A 20,123-nucleotide genomic window follows, 5' to 3' on the forward strand; every position below is an offset into this window, starting at 1 on the left:
GTTGGTTGGTTGGTTGGTTGGTTGGTTGGTTGGTTGGTTGGTTGGTTGGTTGGTTGGTTGGTTTTGAGACAGGGTTTCTCTGTCCTGAAACTCACTTTGTAGACCAGGCTGACTAGATCCACCTGCCTCTGCCACCATAGTGAAAAAGCCACACACTAAACTCTTCTCGCTTTCTCTCACCCCAGAGACATCTGAGCTACACATTTTCCTGGCTATACTTTGCATTCTGTTTTTGTTCATCAGCTTCTGTGCCACTGCCTGGTTCTGCTGCAAGTACAGGTGAGTGACTTCCTGTTACCCCTGGGTGCAGAAGTCCCTCCATGCCTTCCCAGACTTCCAGGCCCCAGTCTGTGAGTCTGGCCTTCCACCTCACCTCCTCTTCAGCTGCCAGATGGCAAGCTGAGAAAGCATGCCTGACCCAAATGTCACTTGTCTCTTTCTCCAGCAGGAAGAATTTCTTCTGGCCAAATGTGCCAGACCCAGCCCACAGCAGCCTGAGCTCCTGGGTGCCTACCATCATGCCAGAGGTATTCATGAGGCAGAAATGGATATAAATTATGACTGGCAGACAAGGCACAGTCACTAAATGGGTGGCCTTCTGCCCTTTGGAGGAGGGCACACCTGAGCCTCAACCTCCTACCAGAGATGTCCTCCCACACACAACCACAGACACACAAACACATGCACACTGCTTTGGAGAGATGCAGGCTGGAGTCTGACTCTCAAAGCTTCATCACCTCACTGTGCCTGGGTGCGGCAGTGGGTGGGGCAGGTGGGAGTTAGAGGCCACTCATCAGGGATGTACAGGTGCCAATCAAGTATATCCCTTTGCGCTCTGCCACACAGCAGCAAAAGAGGCCCCACAGCTGTCTCATCTCAGGAAAGCACAGTGTAGGGGAGACGTCTGAGCTAAACCAGGCCTCATATTGTATCCCTGTGTTCAGGAGATCTTCCAGCTGCCTAACTTCTGGGACTCCGGCATGCCACCGATCACCAAGATCACTGTACTGGAGGAAGACAAGAAACCGACCCATTGGGATTCCAGTGAAAGCTTTGGGACCAGCAGCCTCCCCGCCCTGGTTCAGGCCTATGTTCTCCAAGGAGATTCAAGAACAATTTCCAACCAGTTCCAGCCCCACTCTGGCACTGGTGACCAGGTCCTTTATGGTCAGGTGCTGGGGAGCCCCACCAGCCCAGACATAGTGCGGTACCTTAGCTGTGACTCCACTCAACCCCTCTTGGGGGCCCCCACACCCAGCCCTAAATCCTATGAAAATGCTTGGTTCCATTCAAGACCCCAGGAGACCTTTGTGCCCCAACCTCCAAGCCAGGAAGATGACTGTGTCTTCGGGCCACTGTTTGAGTTTCCTCTCTTTCAGGGGCTCCAGGTCCACGGAGTTGAAGAATAAGGGAATTTCTAGGACATTTTGGGGCCTTGCATCTTGAAGGCCCTGGCCTGTTTAAAGGAGAAGAACTCTCCGCTGAAAACTGCTGGCCCTGAGAGAAGCAGAAAGGCCCAGTCTGTTTCCATCCCTGGTTCCTAGCACCTGTCCTTCACCCCAACCTCCACAGGTTGCACCCCCAAGTCACCCTCACTCTTCAGGGTCCAGTAGATCCTGTTTCCAGCACAGCATTCACCTTTTGTATTTACTATCATTTCAGTCTGTTAAACTAATTTTAGGTTTTGAGTTGGGGCTGGCGTTTTCAGAAACTCTTGCCAGATGTGGTGGTATCACACACCTATCATCCCAGCACTGGGAGGAAGACGCAGGAACATTGCAAGTTCCAGGCCAGCCTGGGCTACATAGGAGCTCCTGTCTCAAAAATTGAGCAAAAACTAAATAAAAAGTAAATTTTTTTTAAAAAAATTACATTTACTTATTTTGTTGGGGGTGAGGGCTCTCATGCAGAGGTCAGAAGACAACTTGTGAGAATCAGTTTTGTCCTCCAGTGTGTGGGACCTGGGAAGTGAACTCAAGGCTTCATTGTGATCCTATGGACTTTCTATGCTTGCCTCTGCTCTGAATAATGAGACTTATATTTATTTATAAGTGCTAAGCCTTCTCTCCTATCGCCCCACTACACACACACACACACACACACGCACACGCACACGCAGACACACGCACGTGGTGGTGGGAGCTCTTGACTTGTTGTGCCACAGTTTGGCCTCAACTGTACAATCATCCTGTCTCAGTGTCCTACATGTTAGAGTTGAAGAAGCAGCAGGGCTAGCCTCTTCCCAGGCCTCATCACTGTGTTCCCCAGCACTCCAGTTCCTTCTAGGTCTTGCCCCTGTTTCCTGATGATCAGTTTCAAATCTCCATCACTAGAATGGCATCTTTCTGTGGGGGACTAAGCTGTCCTTTCTGAATCTTAGATGCTAGGCCAGAGCTGACCGAAAGAAGGAAGGAATAAATAAACAGATGAATCATTCTGAGAAATATCTTTTCGACTGCCGGGCCCTGAAAAATAAAGGACACTCACCAGGCAGTGGTAGCGAACATCTTTAATCCCAGCACTCAGGAGGCACAGGCAGGTGGATCTCTGAGTTCAAGGCCAGCCTGGTCTACAGAGTGAGTTCCAGGACAGCCAGGGCAGCACAGAGAAACCCTGTCTTGAAAAAGCAAACAAACAACAGTGACAAAATGATCTGCCGAAAGCACCACACAGGTCTGCCTCCCACCCCCTGCAGCCCACGGCAGCAGGAAGTGTGGCCACTCCAGCAACCTGTGCCCCAAGATGGAGGTCAAATAAAGCTGGAGCCAGTGACCCTGGGACCAAATAAAGTCCCTTTCCATTGACTGGACAGAAAAAAAAATCATTATTATTTAGTAAGCACTAAGCCAGAATCTAAGAGTCATGGCAGGCTATCACTAAGAGGTTAATTAAAAAATAAGCTTTACCTTTTTTTTTTTTTTTTTGGTTTGTTTTAAGGACTTCCTTCCTTTTATTTCACGTGTCTGAGCATTTGCCTGCATATGTCTGTGCACCACATGGACACAGTGTCCACAGAGGCCAGAGGAAAACATCTGGTTCTCTGGAACTGTTGTTACAGACAGCTGAGAGCCACCGCTGGGGTGCTGGGAACTGAACACCGGTCTTCTGCAAGATTAGCGAGCACTCCTAAACCAGCCTCCTACCCAGCATTCCTAATCCAGCCTCCTACCCAGCATTCCTAATCCAGCCTCCTACCCAGCCCTATTGTTAGTTATTTGGGTTTTTTTATTTGTTTGGTTGGTGTCATTTGGTTGGTGTCATTTTGTTGTTGTTTTTTTTTTCCCTATGAGGAAGCTCCAATACTGATTAATGTGGTGATTATACATACATTTTCCCAGCAGCAATGAATAAGAATTTCTTTTTCAGCTGTTCAGTAGTGGCACATGCCGCTAATCCCAGCACTCAGAAGGCAAAGGTAGGCCGAGCTCTGAGTTCAAGGCCAGGCTGGTCTACAAAGTGAGTTCCAGGACAGCCAGGACCACAGAGAGAAACCCTGTCTCAAAAAACAAACAAACAGAATAATAATAATAATTTCTTTTCTCCACATTCTCATCAACATGTGCTGTCACTTATGGTCTTGGTGATAGTCATTCTTCCTGGGGTAAGGTGGCATATCAATGCACCTTTAATTAGCATTTACATTGTGGCCAAGTGTGCTGAATTTTTTTTCAAATATCTATTGACAATTTTTATTTCTGCTTTTGAGAACTATCTGGTCAATTCATTTATCCATGAATTGACAGATGACTTGGTATGAGGAGTTTAATTATTGGGGTTCTTTGTATAATATCTGTAATTCTGTTAGCCGACAAATTTTCTCCCATTCTGTAGGCTCCACACAGATGTGTATATCAAAGGTTGAGCTTTATTTTCCATGGTTGCTGTTTTATTTTGTAGACAGAATCTCACTAGTTCTGGCTGGCCTGAAACTTGCTACATAGACCAGGCTAGCCTAAAGCTCACAGAAATCCACCTGTCTCTGCTTCCTAGGGGCTAGGACTAAAGGCATGCACTGAGATGCCCATCCACCTTACTTTTTTCTTTTTAATTTTTCTTAGACTTGCTTATTTTACATATATGAGTGTTTTGATTACATGTATGTATGTATGTATGTATGTGCATCAAGTGAGTGCCTGGAGCCCTCAGAGGTGAGAATAAGGGCATCAGATCCCCCGGAATAGACCTGGAACAGGAGAAGGTTGTCAGCTGTCGTGTGGGTGCTAGGAACCAAACCCAGGTCCTCTGCAAGAGCAACAAGAACCTGGAGCCCACGGGTTTACTAGCTGGTCCATGAGCTCCAGAGATTCATCTGCTCTACCTCCCCGAACCCCTGCCCTGGAACTGTAGACGTTGTGCCTGGTTTTTACATGGCTGCTGGGATCTTAGATTCTCATGTTTACCCAGCAGGCACTTTACCAACTGAACCATCTTCCCTGCCCCACCCCTTTTTGAGACAGGGTCTTACATAGCCCAGGCTGGCCTCAAACCTGCTGTGCAACCACAAATGACCTTGAACAACTTCTAATCCTCTTTCGTTCAATTCCAAAGTCCTGGGGTTGCAGGCCTATGACACTATACCCATTTTTTACGTACTGCTGGAGATCCAACCCAGGACTGTGCATTCTAGACACAGTGTACCAGGGCTCTGCTAACCAAACTACATCCCCAGTTGCCCATGCAAAAACATTAGTCAATTCTTGAGATTACTTCTTATGCTCTTGGAGTCCTTTTTCAGAAAAGCGGTTGCCTATGTCTGTGTCTACTTTCCTTGGGCCCTGGTCTGAGGCCAGCGGCAAAGTTTTCTTTCCTTGGCCCTTTTTCCCTACACCCCCTACTTTTCCTCCCCACCACCTCCGAAGGCAATCCTGAGCCAATCCATTCGCTCAGCCCTCGGCTGCTCTTGTCGATCTCCCACCTCGATTGGTCGAGCCTGAGCCGTCATGGCTGCGCCCGTTTAACCTGGGACCAGCGCTAAGGGGACTGTGACAGGCGCGGGCCTGCGGGGATAGGAGTCACCATGCTGCGGGCCGCGTGGCGCGCGCTGAGCTCCGTTCGTGCCCAGGCAGTGGCACAGGACCTGGTCTCTGCGCTGCGGGGCGGAGGCAGCGCCAGTCTGCCCTCAGTACGCTGCGGCCTGCAACCTCCGAGTGAGCCGCGGAGCAGGGGCCGATCGGGGCTGGGCGCAGATGGAGACCGGAGAAAAGGAGTGGGAAGATGAGAAACAGAGGGCGGTGGCTAGGAAAGGGGTGGCGAAGCGGGAGAGAGGGGAAATGGGGCGCTAGTTGGGTGCAGGTGCACGCAGTCTGTGGTAGAAGGGTCACGCTGGCTTGTTCAGGAAATGAGCCTCAGCTTTTTCTGTTCTGCGTAGGTCTCCTGCATGCCGCTCGTAGCTACGCCATCTGGAAACCAGGTAGGAGGACTTAGGCTGAGACTTGAGGGAGAAGAGAGACCTCCTGGAAGGCTTGGGGTGGACAGTGAGACAGAGTTAGTGTTCAAAGGGGCGGGCCAGAAAAACCTTACATCCACGTCTTGAGAGCCTTGGTGAGCACGAGGAAGCAGGAGGAAGCTTTGGAGTGGTATATTACCGAAAATGAGTGAGTACTTGGCTGGCAACACTGAGACCTTCCTAGAGTGTACCGCTTTTTATCTTCCATTCTGAGATGAAGGGTGTGGTTTCCCATCCCAAGTTAGTATGCCTTAGGGCCCTCTAACCAGCAGATGTTATTTGAGGCAAATTACTTTTTTGAGCCAATGCTGAAATGAGAGTGTCAAAGGATCCATTGAAACATACTGTTACTAGGATTCAATCAGTATGACATATGAAAAGCACCCTTAGCCCTGTGCACAATAAACTGTAAGATACAGTAATATTTCTTGCTGTTTGTGTCCTTTGCATAGTGGCAGAACAGAGTCTGACTAGAGAGAAGAGATAATCTTGGTTGGGCTGGACTTGGTCTCCAAGCTTCAACCTCACTTCCAAGGGACACAGCAAGAATGCGCACACCGAAGCTGAGCTTTTGGTGACCTGTACTGAATACTGACATTTCCCCTAAAACTAGCTGCACTTCCTCTACCTCTTTATTTCATTCCTGTGTGGTCAACCAGCAAGCTTTGTTAGGTGCTTAATCTAGGCCAGACCATAGACCAGACTGGGAAGTGAGTGGTTCAAACAAAGCCACGCTCACTCCTGTCCACAGGAGAACCTATCCCGGTGAGGAATCTGATAACTGGAGAACCAAGAGGGTTTGTGAGAAGTGCAGGCACAGTACATGTCTTGGAAAAGGCCATCTCTTGGCAACATGAAATGTCAAAGCAGGTGCCCACAGGGTGTGCAGAAACAGAAACTGAGCTTTGATGTGCAATTGCCTTCTTGAGACTCTAGGTATTTCTCACAGATTTGAGGATTGTCTGAAAAGAGTGGAGCCTGGGAGAATGAGAGTTAACAGTGGATATTTTCCATCCTTGTATTTGACAGTCCAGACCAAACAGCATGATGAACTACCCCCTTCCACAATCATCAAAGACTACAAGGACGTCATCCCCAGCATGGAAAAGTAAGCACAAAGAAACCTACTTAAGAATACAGGAGTTCCTGGGAGAGTGGGCAGGGAGTGGGAAAAGGGTGAGTTAAAAGACTTGGCTGAGCTGAGCACAGTAATACAGGCCTGTGATTCCAGCACTTGGAGAGGCAGAGGCAGGCGGATCTCTGTGAGTTTGAGTCCAGGCTAGTCTACAAAGCAAGTCCAGGACAGCCAAGGCTACAAAGAGAAATCCTGTCTCGTGGGGAGGAAAAAAACTTGAAGCTTGATTATATAAAGCCCTGCCTGTGGTGAGCCTGGTATGGGCCCTGGGTATGGTGGTCTCAGGCGGGCAGCTGGGGCAGCTGGTGCTCATAGAACTCAGCTGTCCTTTTTCTGGTACTGTGAAGAGCTTGTACCAATAGATGCCAAAGAACTAACATACTTTACTGGTCTTGGTAGAAATCTCTCTTCTCTTGACCTCAGAAAGCCCTATAAGAGAAGAAATTGTGTCCTATTTGTATTGAGTATTCTTAACTGCTCTGTGTTATACATCTAAGAGACAGATCTAGGACTAGAATCCAGAGCTGATGGACACCAAAGCCAGAGTCCTCTGCACAGTGGGAGTTGGGCTGGCTCCAATCTAATTATGCATTCTGGCTGTGTCTGTCTGAGGTGGAGATCCTCCCTTTGCATTCCCTGAGACCAGAGCGTTCAAGCCAGTGGCCCCAGTTGTCTGGCTCTGTCTTCTGCCCAACAAACCCATGTTGTCTTTGGGTCCCTGAGAAATGACTGCCCATTTCCAGAGAGCTGCATTTCTTATAGAAATAGCTGTTGTTTGTGTTTGCTTTTTAAATTTTCATAACAATTTTTATTTATGTGCATGTGTGTCAGCATGTGTATGTGTGCCCATATGTGTGAGTGCCCACAGGGGTCAGAAGAAGGTATTGGATTCCCTGGAGTTAGAATCACAGGAGGTTGTGAGTCAACCAATGTGGGTGCTAGGAATCACACTCTGGCCCTCTGCAAAAACAAGTGCTCTTAATCACTGAGCCATCTTTCTAGCCGCTAACTTTTATTAATCTGTATTTACTATTATTTGTGTATGTATGTGTGCCTAATTAAGGCAGAGGGGCGGGTCTCCTACCAAGCTCACATGTGGAAATTGAAGGACAACTTTGTAGGGTCAGTTCTCCTTTACAGCTTTATGGTTCCTGTGGTCAAGCTTACACAGAAAGCACCTCTATACCTCTGACCAGCCCTATTCTTGACTTGAGAGGGTTGTTTCAATTTTTTAGATTTATTTATTTATATGTTTTGTTCACATGTATGTTTGTGTACCATGTGTGTGCCAGGTGCTTACATTAGTCAGAAGAGGGTGCTGGATCCCCTGAAACTAGAGTTATGGATAGTTATAAGCCACATATAGGTGCTGGAAACATGGGTCCTCTACAAGAGCAACAAGTTCTCTTAACCACTGAGCCCTCTCTCCAGCCCCACCTCCCCCTTTCAAGATAAGCTCTCACACTCTGCCATTCTTCCTTTTAAACAACTGTGAAAATAGCATTTCTGGACAAACTAGACAAGTAGTTAGGAGTGTTGGTGCTCATCCAGAGGACACGAGGTTTTTTCCCAGCATCCATACCAGATAGCTCAAAATCACCTATAACTCAGAGCTCTTGGGAGTTGTACACCCTCTTCTGGCCTCCACAGGCACCTAAGTGCCCATTAATATAATCTACAAACATACAAATTCATTCAGCTCTTAAAGAAAAAAGCCTTTCTTCCCCTTCCCAGTTCTTGTCTCATTGCTCTGTTTTTTGGCAGGGTTGATGATGTTGTGAAAAGAATCTTGTCTTTGGAAATGGCCAACAAGGTGAGTGCCTGTGCCACCCTAAATCTTGGCCTCCCTCAGTCTTCTCCCTGGGAACTCTCTACATCCCTCCCAGGCTGCCCCCGTCAGAACATTTATCCCACTGTCATTCTCTACTCAAACTAAGCACCATGAAGAGTTTTGCTCCTCTCTTGTGCCTCTGACGTCTGATAGTTGGTATGCAGTAAAGATGTTGTCTTAGTCCCCATTTTTTGGTTCTGTTATTGCTGTGTAGAGGCACTGTGACCAAGGGAACTCTTATAAAAGAAAACATTTACTTGGGAGCTTGCCTGCAGTTTCAGAGGTTTAGTCCAGTACCGTCATGGTGGAAGCATGGCAGTGTGCAGACACTGACACAGCAGCTGAGAACTACATCCTGATCCATAGGCAAAGAGAGACACTGGGACTAGACTAGCTTCAACTTTTTAAAATTCAGAGCCCTTCCCAGTGATACACTTCCTCCAACAAGGCCACACCTCCTAATCCTTCTCAAGTAGTGCCATTCCCTGATGATTAAGCATTCAAATAGATGAACCTATAGGGGTCAGTCTTGTTCAAATCACCAGAAATGTGTACATGAATGAGTAAGCAAGTTTCTTTGTTTTGTTGGTTGGTTGGTTTTTTTGTTTGTTTGTTTTGGTTTTGGTTTTTTGAGACAGGGTTTTTCTTTGTAGCCCTGGCTGTCCTGGACTCAGTTTGTAGACCAGGCTGGCCTCAAACACAGAGATCCACCTGCCTCTGCCTCCCAGAGTGCTGGGATCACAGATGCCCACCACTGCGCCCAGCTGAGTAAGCAAGTTTTCAGTTTTCCTTATCTCTAGCTTTGGCCTTGGATCATAGGATATGGATAGCCATGTGGTTGGCCAAGGCATAGTAAATGCAATAAACACCGACCCCAATTTTTCTGGCCTACATGTCGTAACTGTACCCTTGCAGTCAGGAAGGGTAGTCCTTAGAGAACCAGAAACCACAGATTTCCCCAAATTTCTCTCTCCAACAGAAAGAGAAGTTAAAAATCAAGCAAGAACAATTGATGAACAAGACTGTGGAAAACCCTGAAGATACCAGAACCTTGGAAGCTCGAAGTTGGTCCAGGGGCCCTTGGAAGTGGGGGTATAGAGGAGTCTGCCAGCTAATACCTGGCCTGGGGCTCTTGATGTGGCTTAGGAAGAGGAGAGGCATGGTGGACTGGAACTCTGAATTCCACGTTCAGTGATGCTAAAGTCATCAGCTGAGTCCTGCCCACTGCTCTGTTGTGAAATCAAACACATCTCCTCTGAAGTCTGCTTCCTAGTCTGGAGGTGGAGCTAGATGGATGGGGACCAGGCTGAAGTACTATTTCCTACTTTGTGGCAAGACTAATAAGCTAAAGAATATGCACACACACTTGGAAATAAAACTTAGGCTAATAACAGTGACACTCATATCTGTGGAGTGCTGTCATGTCCACCAGCATGGAACATTTCCAGGTTCCTGTTTTGGTTTCCAGCTGGAATTGGCAGTATCCCTCATTAGATATGAGTGAAAGCCTATCTGGTTCATTGGACCACTGCACCAGTGGGGTGATTTGGTGGCCCTGTGCAGTGTCTGCATGTTTTCTTACAGCTTAGACTGCCTCCTCCCTCTTCATGCCTCATTCACTTTTTTAAAAAATTTGTTAATATGTGTGGGTGTTTTGCCTATGTGTATGTCTGTGCACTATGCATGTCTGATGCCAGTAGAAGAGAGAAAAGGGCTTCAGATCCCGTGGAGCTGGAGTTACAGGTATGAGCCACCATGTGCTGAGAATCAAACTTGGCTTCTCTGGAAGAGAAGCCTCTTAAACCTGTGCCATCTCTCCAGTCCTATAAGTAAAAAGTTTTAATTATGAAAAGTTAATAATGGAAGCACAGAAAGAAGAGTTATTTATTATTATTGTATGTGAAAATATATGACGTGTGAGTGGATGTACTTGTGTACCACACAAGGACAGTTTTCAGAAGTCCATTCCTTCCTTCCACCATGGATTCCATGGATTGAACTCAGGTTGTCAGGTTTGTGCCACAGGTACCTTTGCCCACTGAGACACTTTCTGGGTCCTCTTGACAGTTTTAGGATCTCATCTTAATGACTGGCTGGGACCTCTAGTATAATAGTGAATCATTAACCATGATGGCATGCTAGAGTTAACTCCTAATTTTAATGCCCTTGCAAGTGTGTCCAACCTGTGGCCTGCAGGCAGCATGTGCCCCCGGGTAGCTATGAATGCAGCCCAGCTCAGCACAAAATCATTCTTAAAACATAGAGGGGTTTGATTGTTTTATTGTTGTTTTTTAAGGTATTTGTTTCCTCTTAGACCAGTGATTTTCAACCTTCCTAATGCTGCAACCTTTTAATACAGTTCTTCATGTTGTAGTGACCCCCAACCATAAAATTATTTCATTGCTACTTCATAGCTATAATTTTGCTACTATTATAATTGTACTGTAAATATCTGATATACAAGATATCTGATAAGTGACTCCAAAGGGTTGTGACACACAGGTTGAGAAGCACTGTTTTAGACTCTGTCTCACCATGTAGGCCCAGCTGGCCTCAAACTCGCAATATCAATAGCTCACAGAGATCCACCGGCCTGTACCTCTATTATTTTTGTAACTAAATTGCATGGTTCTCAAGCATGAGCTTTACAGATGAAAACATTGTATCACGAGGTCAAAAAATAGAGAAGTACAATTTTGCCATTGAGAGTGCTGATTACCAGCCAGGCAGAGTAGCACACACCCATAAAGGAAGAAGGGGCAGGCCAATTACAAGTTCAGTCTAGGCTACATAGCAAGGTTATGGTCAGACTAAGCGAAGTGTCAACTGCGTTCTCCCACTACACACACACACACACACACACACACACACACACACACACACACACAATACTATTTGCTATGACAGATAATGACCTTTATGGAACTAAGTAATTTCCTTTTCTTGAACTTGCATTTCTAGTAGAAAGATAATCAAGTTTTTTGAGATCTTGCAATTCAGAGTGCTTTGGGATTTAGAAAGAGCTATTGGTGATTGTTGCTCCTTTGGTTCTTAAAACACGAGGTGGGCCTGGGCCCTTCCTTCCTCTGTGCCCAGCTCTCATCCTCTGTGGTTTGTGGTTTCAGTTGTTGCCTTGACTGTCAAGATCCACAATTATGAAGAACATATGCAGAAACATCGAAAGGTAAGGCCTTGGCTTCACTCAACTAAACCACTGAAGCTAGAGCAAGGGGAGTCTGAGAGTAAAGGGCTCTTGGTCCCAAGAAGCTAATGACTGTGACAAGGAGAGGCCACACATCAACTCTAAAAGGAAAATACTTCCCTCTTGCCTCTAGAAGGACAAAGGGAGCCTTACAGGACTTTGCCAACAGTCATCAGTGGTCAAGAAAACGAACTGTAGAGCATGGTCACTGTCTGACACATAGAGGGTGCATAGTAAATATTTTTTAATATTTTTTAAATGCATAGATAAAAGCTTTGTCCTTTCTACTCAAAGTCACTGTGACTTAGGGAAGCTTATTGATTTGAGCCTATGTTCTCGAATCTGTAAAGTGGGAAAACTGCCACAGGATTGCAAGGATTACAAAATTTACTACTAGCATTCGGTATGGTGCATAACACTTCTCTAGGCCATTAGCATCATCTCATAACCTTTAGAACTGTTTCTTTCAAATCTTCCAGAGGAGCAGTCTTGCCATGGAGTGGCATTATTCCTCAAGAGACTGCCTGACACTTGGAATAAGTCAGTTTTGCCAAGGGCCCATATTCTTAAGCACTGTGTCATAGCTCAGCTGAGTAGCACGGGGCCGCCAGAAATAGGAAATTGTCATTAGTTTTGGTCCCTGTGCTGCACAGGCTGACTTTAACCTCTCCAACTTTTCACTACAGCTACCTGAGAGCTAAATTATAGGTTGTGTGCCATCATACCCAGCTGTGTGTGTGTGTGTGTGTGTGTGTGTGTGTGTGTGTGTGTGTGTGTTTTAAATAAGTACGCAGTTGTAAACATAGACTGGTCTAGCCCTGAGTGCTCCTAAGAGCTGGTTGAACATGAGCTTTGGAAGTTACAGTTTTGCTCAATTGTGTAGAATCCTAGCTCCACTGCAAAGGCCCCTCACACAGCAGGACCTGGAACAGAGGATGAGGTACTGTTTTTCTCTGCTCAAGCTGACAGTCTGATCAGTGCTAGAACAGCTGAGCAGATGGTACAGGGAAAGACTGAGATTCAGTGATAGATCAGTCAGTAGACTCAAGACTTGACCTCAGGGTCCACAGTCTAAAGAGCTACTCAAAGTCAGATAAGCCCTCTGAACCTTTATTCTCTTGTCTGTAAGCGATGAACAGTGTGACAGTAGCTCCTGCAGAACTATAGTAATGTTGCATAAGACTGTAGAGATGTTTCAATAAAATGATGACATGACCATATATCATTAATGGTAAACAATGTTAATTCTTACAAAATACTGAAATTACCAGTAAGTATACTGGCTTAGGCCTGTTATCCCAGCAATCAGGAAGCTAAAGAAGGAGAATTGCCATGTGTTTGAGAACAGCCTGGGTTACAGAGTGAGACCTTGTCTCAAAACAACAAATAATTATAGTAATACAGATTCTTCTATAGGACAAAGCCCACAAGCGCCATCTGCTGATGAGCATCGACAAGAGGAAAAAGATGCTCAGAATCCTCCGTCAGACCAATTATGATGTCTTTGAGAAGACGTGCAGGGAGCTGGGGGTGGAATATACCTTACCCCCTCTGCATTTCCACAGGGTCCACCGCCGCTTCTTGGCCAAGAAGGCTCTGTGCATTCGGGTATGAATCAGTATGGTTGGTTGCTTTGGTCGGCCTCCCTGGACTGAGGGGCAAAAAAGAAGGGATAAGTTGTCTGTTTCTGACCAAGGCCTAGAAACACGTGGAGAAAGAATGAGGTTTCCATCAAGATAATTCCCACAGACCTGCTCCAAATCTGAGGTTTTGCATAAAATTACAAAGTCTTTTCCTATCCCCTTTCAACCACCAGGTTTACCAGGAGGTGCAAAAGCTGAAGAAGCAAAAACGGGCCCTAGAAGCTACTGCAAACAAACAACATAACCAGGGTTTGCTGGAGAACCCTTCCCAAGCCTTACCAGAGGTGACCAAAGAAAACTAATAAAGTCTGTTCCACCTTGAAAAATGATAGAAGGTGGACTTTTTTATTTTTAGCCTGAGGAAGAGGAATTTATTTTTCGTTTGGCTCTGGGATCTCAGAGGCAAGAGTCCCTGCCATCACCCCGGAGGATGCAGTCACAGAAACAAATGTCATTTAGTATGTTTTAGAGAGGTGTTGGTATAATATTCTTGTGGAATGTACCCTTGTTCATTCAAATGCTGATTTCTCTGCTGGTTTCAATTCGGACATTGCATTGTGATACTTATTGTAAGCATCACCTGTCTCAAGTTTGTGTAAACATGCCACCATTTGTTGTCAATAAAACAACCAGCCAGCGCTGTGCAATGGGGAGAATAGGGTGGGACATCCTGGTCTGGAGGGGAGGAGAAGGAAGCAGGAGAGTAGGAGAGAGGTTGGCAAGAGAGAACTTGGAACCACAAGTGAACCAGACCTATGTGACTAAAAGCAAGTATAATGGGTGAAATGAATGGTAGGAAACTACGCAGGCTTGGAGGTTTAGGATGGAGAACCTATTGCCCCGCATTGTGCTCTAGGTTAACTAAATAAATCCTAGTGTCTGTGTGGTGATCTGGGTATACAGCTATTTAGGAATAACTGCTGCTTCACTAAAAGATAAGCCAATAGTAAATATGAATCACCCACAATAGAGAGGTGATGCTGCCAGGGCAGGAGGGCTGCTGTAGAAGCTGTCTGCTATCCTGGGCCCTAAAGGATGAAGAGGAGTTTGGTGGGCAGAGAGAAACGGCACCCAGGCAGAAGAAATTGCAAGTTAAAAGGGAAGGAAATGTAGAGGTACGTATTTAAGGACAGTGGGACTCAGCAATTAAATACTGTAACACTGGAGTTAGGGCTTCGGCCTATGAATGAGACTGGGGCATAAGATTCTTCAGTTCTCTGGCAGTGGTGGCGCACATCTTTAATCCCGGCACTTGGAAGGCACAGGTAGGCTCATCTCTATATGTTTGAGGCCAACCTGGTCTGCAGAGCAAGTTCCAGGACAGCCAAGGTTACATAGAGAAACCTTCAGTTCATCATACTTTGGACCTCATTCTGAGAAGGGAAACCCCACAAAAAGAAAGATATGGTAAAGTGCTACCAAAGAGCTGTTGGAATACCCGGGCTGGGTCTGAACCAGAGTGGTTTGGGAGCTGTTAAGGTTCTTGAAGCCCTGGCTGTGTAACTGCCTAGGGATTATGGGCTATAGTATTTGAATGACTGTAATTCCAGCACGTGGGAGAGGCAAAAATACCGTTTTAACACTATCCTTGATTGCATAGCTAGTTTGAAGCCAGTCTTGACTACATGAAACGCTTTGAGATTTTAAATTGCCCAGGAAAGAAATATGAAAGAAAAATTGGCCATGTCAGGATGGGAACGTAATTCCTGAGGGCACAGGAGTAACCTCCAGGAACAATAAAGGCCTTAATGAAATGGGCCTGGAGTAGTCACCTATTTAGAGGTCCTGTGCTGCAGGACCAGGTGCCAATCTTTCAGCGGACCACCAGGTAAGGAGAAAGTCACACTAGTGGATCAGGCCTGCAGGAAAGGCACTGTTTTGAATGCTGCCTTGGACACTTTAGCCACCACCGACCAGCAGGTAACAAAATGCATAACGCCCAACATAAGGGCAGCAGCCAGTGCACTTGATATGGAGAAACGTAGGAATACAGAAATGGAATTTAAGGAACAAATGTAAGAAGATTCTGCAAGAAAAGTAGGTGGCTGGTTATTAATGGGACCCCAAGGAGGTGGATGTGGGAGCTCAAGACTGCTGTGGCTGCAGAGGTGAATGCTTAGCAGAAACACTGAAATCTACAAGAATTATCTGAAAAGGACCAGCCGAACGTGATCCTGGAGCCAACGGTGGAGGAGAAATTTGTACGGGGCCTACTTAAACCGCTAGGAGGAGCGGGCCTGGTGGCTCCACCGATTAGGAAATCCGGTGATGCATCGCTTCCTGGAGGGTTTAGACAGGAAATAGAGATGATATAACAGATGAGGGACTGGTAACTCCAGGGTGCCTTCGTGGCGCTTACAGTGATCTCACTAGTTCCTCTTGAAAGTCCCTGGGCGGTGGATCACAAATCTACCCGGGGCAGCACAGCAGGCGACGGGCCGGGACTTAGCGGGACGGGCAGGCAGCACCCAAGACGCTGGGGCTAACTGGAAGGCTTGTGGCGACAAGGTGGATCCGCTGGAAAACTCAAAAGCAGCGCTCCCCGGAGGCCGAAGTTGTGCGCCTCCCTTCGGACCAATCGCCCAGCGCGGTCTTTGTCACTTAGCCCAATGAGCGCTCTCCTCGGGCCACGTCCCATCAAGCCGCCATATGATTGGTTTGCCTTTCTGCTCTGTGGCGTTGCCCCAACAACCGGGCTATGGGACGCGGAGGGGCCTCCAAGCTGCTACATCCTAAACCTTGGGGCTCTTCCTTCACCTGCCCTGCAAGTTTCCTGCACCATGTCTGTGCGGACTCTACCGCTGCTCTTTTTGAACTTAGGTGGAGAGATGCTTTACGTCCTAGACCAGCGACTGAGGGCCCAGAACATCCCCGGAGACAAGGCCCGCAAAGGTAAGAGGCCCCCGCAGCCTGGTTCCCTCATCACCACACTAAATGTCCCCATCCCGCCCCGCAGCCTAGTTCCCCCACCAAACTCCGCGAAAGCCCCGCTTGCCCGCCTTCGCCCTCACCTACAGCCAAGCCAGCCCCTGGCCCTCTTTCCTGCACTCCCCAATAGCCAGACCAACGCCTCTGCGCACTTCTCTTTGACAGCCGGCTATCTTTCCCAAAAGACGCAGTACCCATGCAGTTGGAAGCTCTTGGGAGTCAAATTAATGCTCTAAAAGAGCATTTCCCCACAGAGAAACCTAGTACATTGGACATACTTACAGAGCTTGAACCCTCAATTTTCAGGTCCCTTAAAATTTGCCCCTTTCCAAAAGTAGTTCCCAGCTGGCAATATATTTTTGTCTAGTAAAACCATCCCTGTTAACCCCCCACGGAACAGATACTGATTCCCCGGTGTCTCTGTCCTCCCACATAAGCTGAAGATAAGTCTTGCCCATTCCACAAGCCATTTCTATAAAGGTAGGGTCCTAAAATAACATAAGAATGAAAGCATACTTCTTTATTTTGAAAGTGTTGGAGGGAAATGCAATTGTGAAAATGTTGGAAAGCTTGTAAAGTGCAAAATTATGCCATATAATTCACAGAGAAACGACCACCCAGAACACTGCCACAGTTTTTCTTCTTAGCAAACAACTTTGTTCACCAAATTTCCTGGTGTTAAGCATGAACTGTTATATTTCTAGGTAGAGGAGTAGAAGTTTAACAGTTGACGTGAACACTGGTGAAAACACTATTTTCTCCCAACAGCTTATGTATAATCAGCTGATGCTAAACACACACACTCAGATAATAGTCATTGTGTCTGGTTGCGTGTAAATTCATGTGTAGACAGACAAGGGAACTCCCTAGATCACTCCCTTCCATTCATTTGGAGCATTGCTACCAGAAGGCTTTACAAAATGCAAATGTGTCTAGGGCCATCTCTCCTAGTACATTGGAGCACTTCCCACAGTCAACTTCCCACTCCTGTCTAAGCGGAGACCCAGTCCTGTGCAGGTCATGCTGTGGCCCTTCCCAGCCTGATTTCCCATCGCTGTTTGATTCACGCTTTGAGTCCAAATCACACCAAAGTGTATGTATATCTTTTTAAAAAAATGTCCGTCATGACGCTGTGCTTGTGGTTCCTACCCCTCCGTTCTTTCCCTCATCTCCGTACCATTGACCGAAGAATCGTTGTTCTTTGGGAGGCCTCCTTCCTTAGAAAAAGGGCCTCGCTGTGCTCCCACAGCACCCTGTCCGTGCCTCCCCTTACCTCACCACCTGGCTGTTTTATACTCAACTGTTGTGTGTGTGTCCCCACTTATTTGACCTATTGATGTTAGTACTTCAGCATCTAGCACTCAGGACCCAGATCGGAATAAATCAGCGCTCACTGAAGGTCTGCTGAACCACTTGGCAGTTTGATATGGCTTTGTGTTCCTTCCTCAGGAGGCTCCTTTGTTTCTTTGCTGCCTGTGTCACATGATTTCACTCAGGCTGATGGCCCCGTGGAGTGACAGACTAGATTTCTCTAGGTAGCCTGCATCTTGAAAGGCGATGTAAATTAGCAATTACGAGTCTGCCCTTTGGAGGAGTACAGGTCTAGATCCCACATGTAGCTAGTTGTGGGATCTTGGGGTGTAACTTCTATAAGCCAGTTTCTCTATAAAATGAGAATTATAATACACACCTGAAAGCAAAGCTGTAAGGATTGAATGAACATGCCTTTCATGTTCACACATTTTTTTTTTTAATTTATGAGACTGACAAGCTGCCTACTACACTAAGAGTGTGACTTGTTTGGTTGGTTGATTGGTTTTGGTTTTTCAAGACAGGGTTTCCCTGTGTGTAGCCCTGGTTGTTCTGGAATCACTCTGTAGACTGGGCTTCTTTTGAACTCACAGAGATCCACCTGCCTCTGTCTCCCAAGTGCTGGGATTAAAGGCATGTGCCACCACAACTGGCTCTACACAATTAGTAGTAGCTGGTGTTGTCTTTCAAGAGGAGTTCTGGGCAAGACTCTGTGAATACAAGGGTATTTGCCTTTAAGAACTGTAGTCCCAGGCTAGAGAAAGGGATCAGTGCAGTTAGGAGCACTTACTGTACTTTCAGAGGATCAGTTTTTCATTTCCAGCATCTACTGGGAAGCTTACAACCACCTGTAATCCAATTCTAAAGAATTCAGCACCCTCCTCTGACCTCCCAGAATATCTGCATTTACATGCACATACCCTGACAGATACACATAATTAAAAATTTTTAAAAATGTAAAAAAACAAGAACTACAGTCCTTAAACCAGATGCTGGGGGCTGAACGAGAGGGCTTCAATGAGAGTTTAAGACCAGCCTGGTCTACCTAGTAAGTTCCAGGCCAGCAAGCACCATATAGTGAGACCCTATCTCAAAAGTACAATATATACATTTTTTTTTTTTTTTCTACAGCAAAGCCCACTATTTTGGTTTTTCTGAGACAGGGTCTCATGTAGCAAAGGCTAGACTAGAACTCTGATTTCCTGGTTCTCATCACCTTAGTGTTGGTATCACAGTTGTATGCCACTATATCCAGGGGAAAAAAAATTTAAGAGTGATAGTCTTAGCTGGGCAGTAGTGGAGCATGCCTTTAATCCCAGCACTTAGGATCTCTGTGACAGCCTAGTCTACAAAGCAAGTTCAGGACAGCCAGGGCTATTATACAGAAAAACTCTATCTCAAAAAACAAACAAGCAAACAAAGAAGTGATAGTCTCTCTGGTTTACCTAAATTCAGTTTTATACAGCTTCAGACACCTTTTCTTTTCTTTTCTTTTTCAAGATTTATTTATTTATTATATATGCAATGTTTTGCCTGCATGTGTGCCTGCACGCCAGAAGAGGGCACCAGATCTCATTATAGAGCGTCATGCGCCACCATGTGGTTGCTGGGAACTGAACTCAGGACCTCTTAGCCAGTGCTCTCTACCTCTGAGCCCTCTCTCCAGCCCCAAGTTTCAGACATCTTTAGCAAGCCATTTTCAACTTTTCATACGTTCACTCATTGCAGAGCGTTTGGCAGATGTCATACCATGCCCTGTTCTGGAGAGAACCGAGCTAAATCCTCCTGTGCAGTGCCTGGAAGGGGCCGTTGATGAGTCCAAGCCATAAATGATTCTAAAGCTCAAGACACATCAAGACAACAATCAAATAGTTTGCTTTTTCTGAAACAGGGTTCACACTGCAGCTGCGGTCCCCACACTCATTGATTAGCACAGATGGCCCTGGAGTTTTCAGCAGCCGCCTTGCCGCAGCCTCCGGAGTGCTGAGATTGTAGGCAGGAGCCACCACTCGTGACTCTTGAAACAGCTGGTCAGTTGTATCAGTCCTTCACTTCAATACCACGCTGCCCACAGCTATTCTATCCCATAGCTAACAAAACCACCCAGTTTTACAAGGAAAACTGAAGCTGCTTTGCCCAGGGTGGCATAGCTGCTGGGAGGAGTAAGTGATCTGAGCACTCCAGGCCTGGAGACTCCAAGGCACCCTCTCCTAACCCATGTGTCCTTAAGTGCTTCGCTGTGCTGCCTCACCTGAAGGGGCTGTACGGGAGCTGTGCGGGGTTTGGTAGATCGGGAGGAAAGGGAAGGCTTTGAAACACACACATACAGAAACGTGACGTCCACATGTGGACGCATAACATACAGGCACCTACTTTCCGAAGCAGTTTGTCAGTGGGGCCTTGTAGAAAAGAGAGAAAACAAAACAGCCTAAAAGTTAAGAGTGGAGAAGAGGGGGCTGGAGAGATGGCTCAGATTAAGAGCACTGGCTGTTCTTCCAGAGGTCCTGAGTTCAGCTCCCAGCAACCTCATGGTGGCTCACAACCATCCATAATGAAATCCGGTGCCTTCTTCTGGAGTGCAGGTGTACATGCAGATGGAACATTGAATATATAACAAAAGTCAGCAA

The 20,123-nt window shown here is 46.5% G+C and overlaps 3 protein-coding genes across 4 annotated transcripts in view; all 3 read left to right on the forward strand.

Annotated features, from left to right (window-relative positions):
• Positions 1-1,805, forward strand: part of Csf3r (colony stimulating factor 3 receptor) — a 15,677-nt gene extending 13,872 nt beyond the window's left edge. The window contains exons 14-16 of the mRNA XM_055611280.1: positions 186-279; positions 446-527; positions 945-1,805. Coding sequence (XP_055467255.1) covers positions 186-279; positions 446-527; positions 945-1,409 — 641 coding nt within the window. The 3' untranslated portion in view covers positions 1,410-1,805. The remainder of the gene's footprint in view (positions 1-185; positions 280-445; positions 528-944) is intronic.
• Positions 1,806-4,930: 3,125 nt separating this feature from the next.
• Mrps15 (mitochondrial ribosomal protein S15) lies at positions 4,931-13,899 on the forward strand. The gene is made up of 8 exons (XM_055611091.1): positions 4,931-5,147; positions 5,369-5,410; positions 6,476-6,554; positions 8,346-8,394; positions 9,392-9,476; positions 11,538-11,596; positions 13,031-13,222; positions 13,431-13,899. The coding sequence occupies exons 1-8, from the start codon at positions 5,018-5,020 to the stop codon at positions 13,557-13,559; spliced, it is 765 nt and encodes a 254-aa protein (XP_055467066.1). The 5' UTR covers positions 4,931-5,017; the 3' UTR covers positions 13,560-13,899.
• Positions 13,900-15,909: 2,010 nt separating this feature from the next.
• The window catches only part of Oscp1 (organic solute carrier partner 1), a 31,205-nt gene continuing 26,991 nt past the window's right edge, over positions 15,910-20,123 (forward strand). For both annotated transcript variants that reach the window (XM_055611092.1, XM_055611093.1), the window contains exon 1: positions 15,910-16,149. In XM_055611092.1, the coding sequence (XP_055467067.1) occupies positions 16,038-16,149 (112 nt within the window). In that variant the 5' untranslated portion in view covers positions 15,910-16,037. The remainder of the gene's footprint in view (positions 16,150-20,123) is intronic.

Source organism: Psammomys obesus, unplaced genomic scaffold, assembly GCF_907164565.1.
Source record: "Psammomys obesus unplaced genomic scaffold, mPsaObe1.curated_primary_1811, whole genome shotgun sequence".
Taxonomy (NCBI): Eukaryota; Metazoa; Chordata; class Mammalia; order Rodentia; family Muridae; genus Psammomys; species Psammomys obesus.

Bases quoted from the DNA above. Each gene is read 5' to 3' on its own strand.
- Mrps15 (XM_055611091.1), top strand. From the start codon at position 5,018: ATGCTGCGGGCCGCGTGGCGCGCGCTGAGCTCCGTTCGTGCCCAGGCA. The intron at 8,395-9,391 runs GTGAGTGCCTGT...TCTCTCCAACAG, and splicing joins CTTTGGAAATGGCCAACAAG to AAAGAGAAGTTAAAAATCAA. The intron at 13,223-13,430 runs GTATGAATCAGT...TTCAACCACCAG, and splicing joins AGAAGGCTCTGTGCATTCGG to GTTTACCAGGAGGTGCAAAA.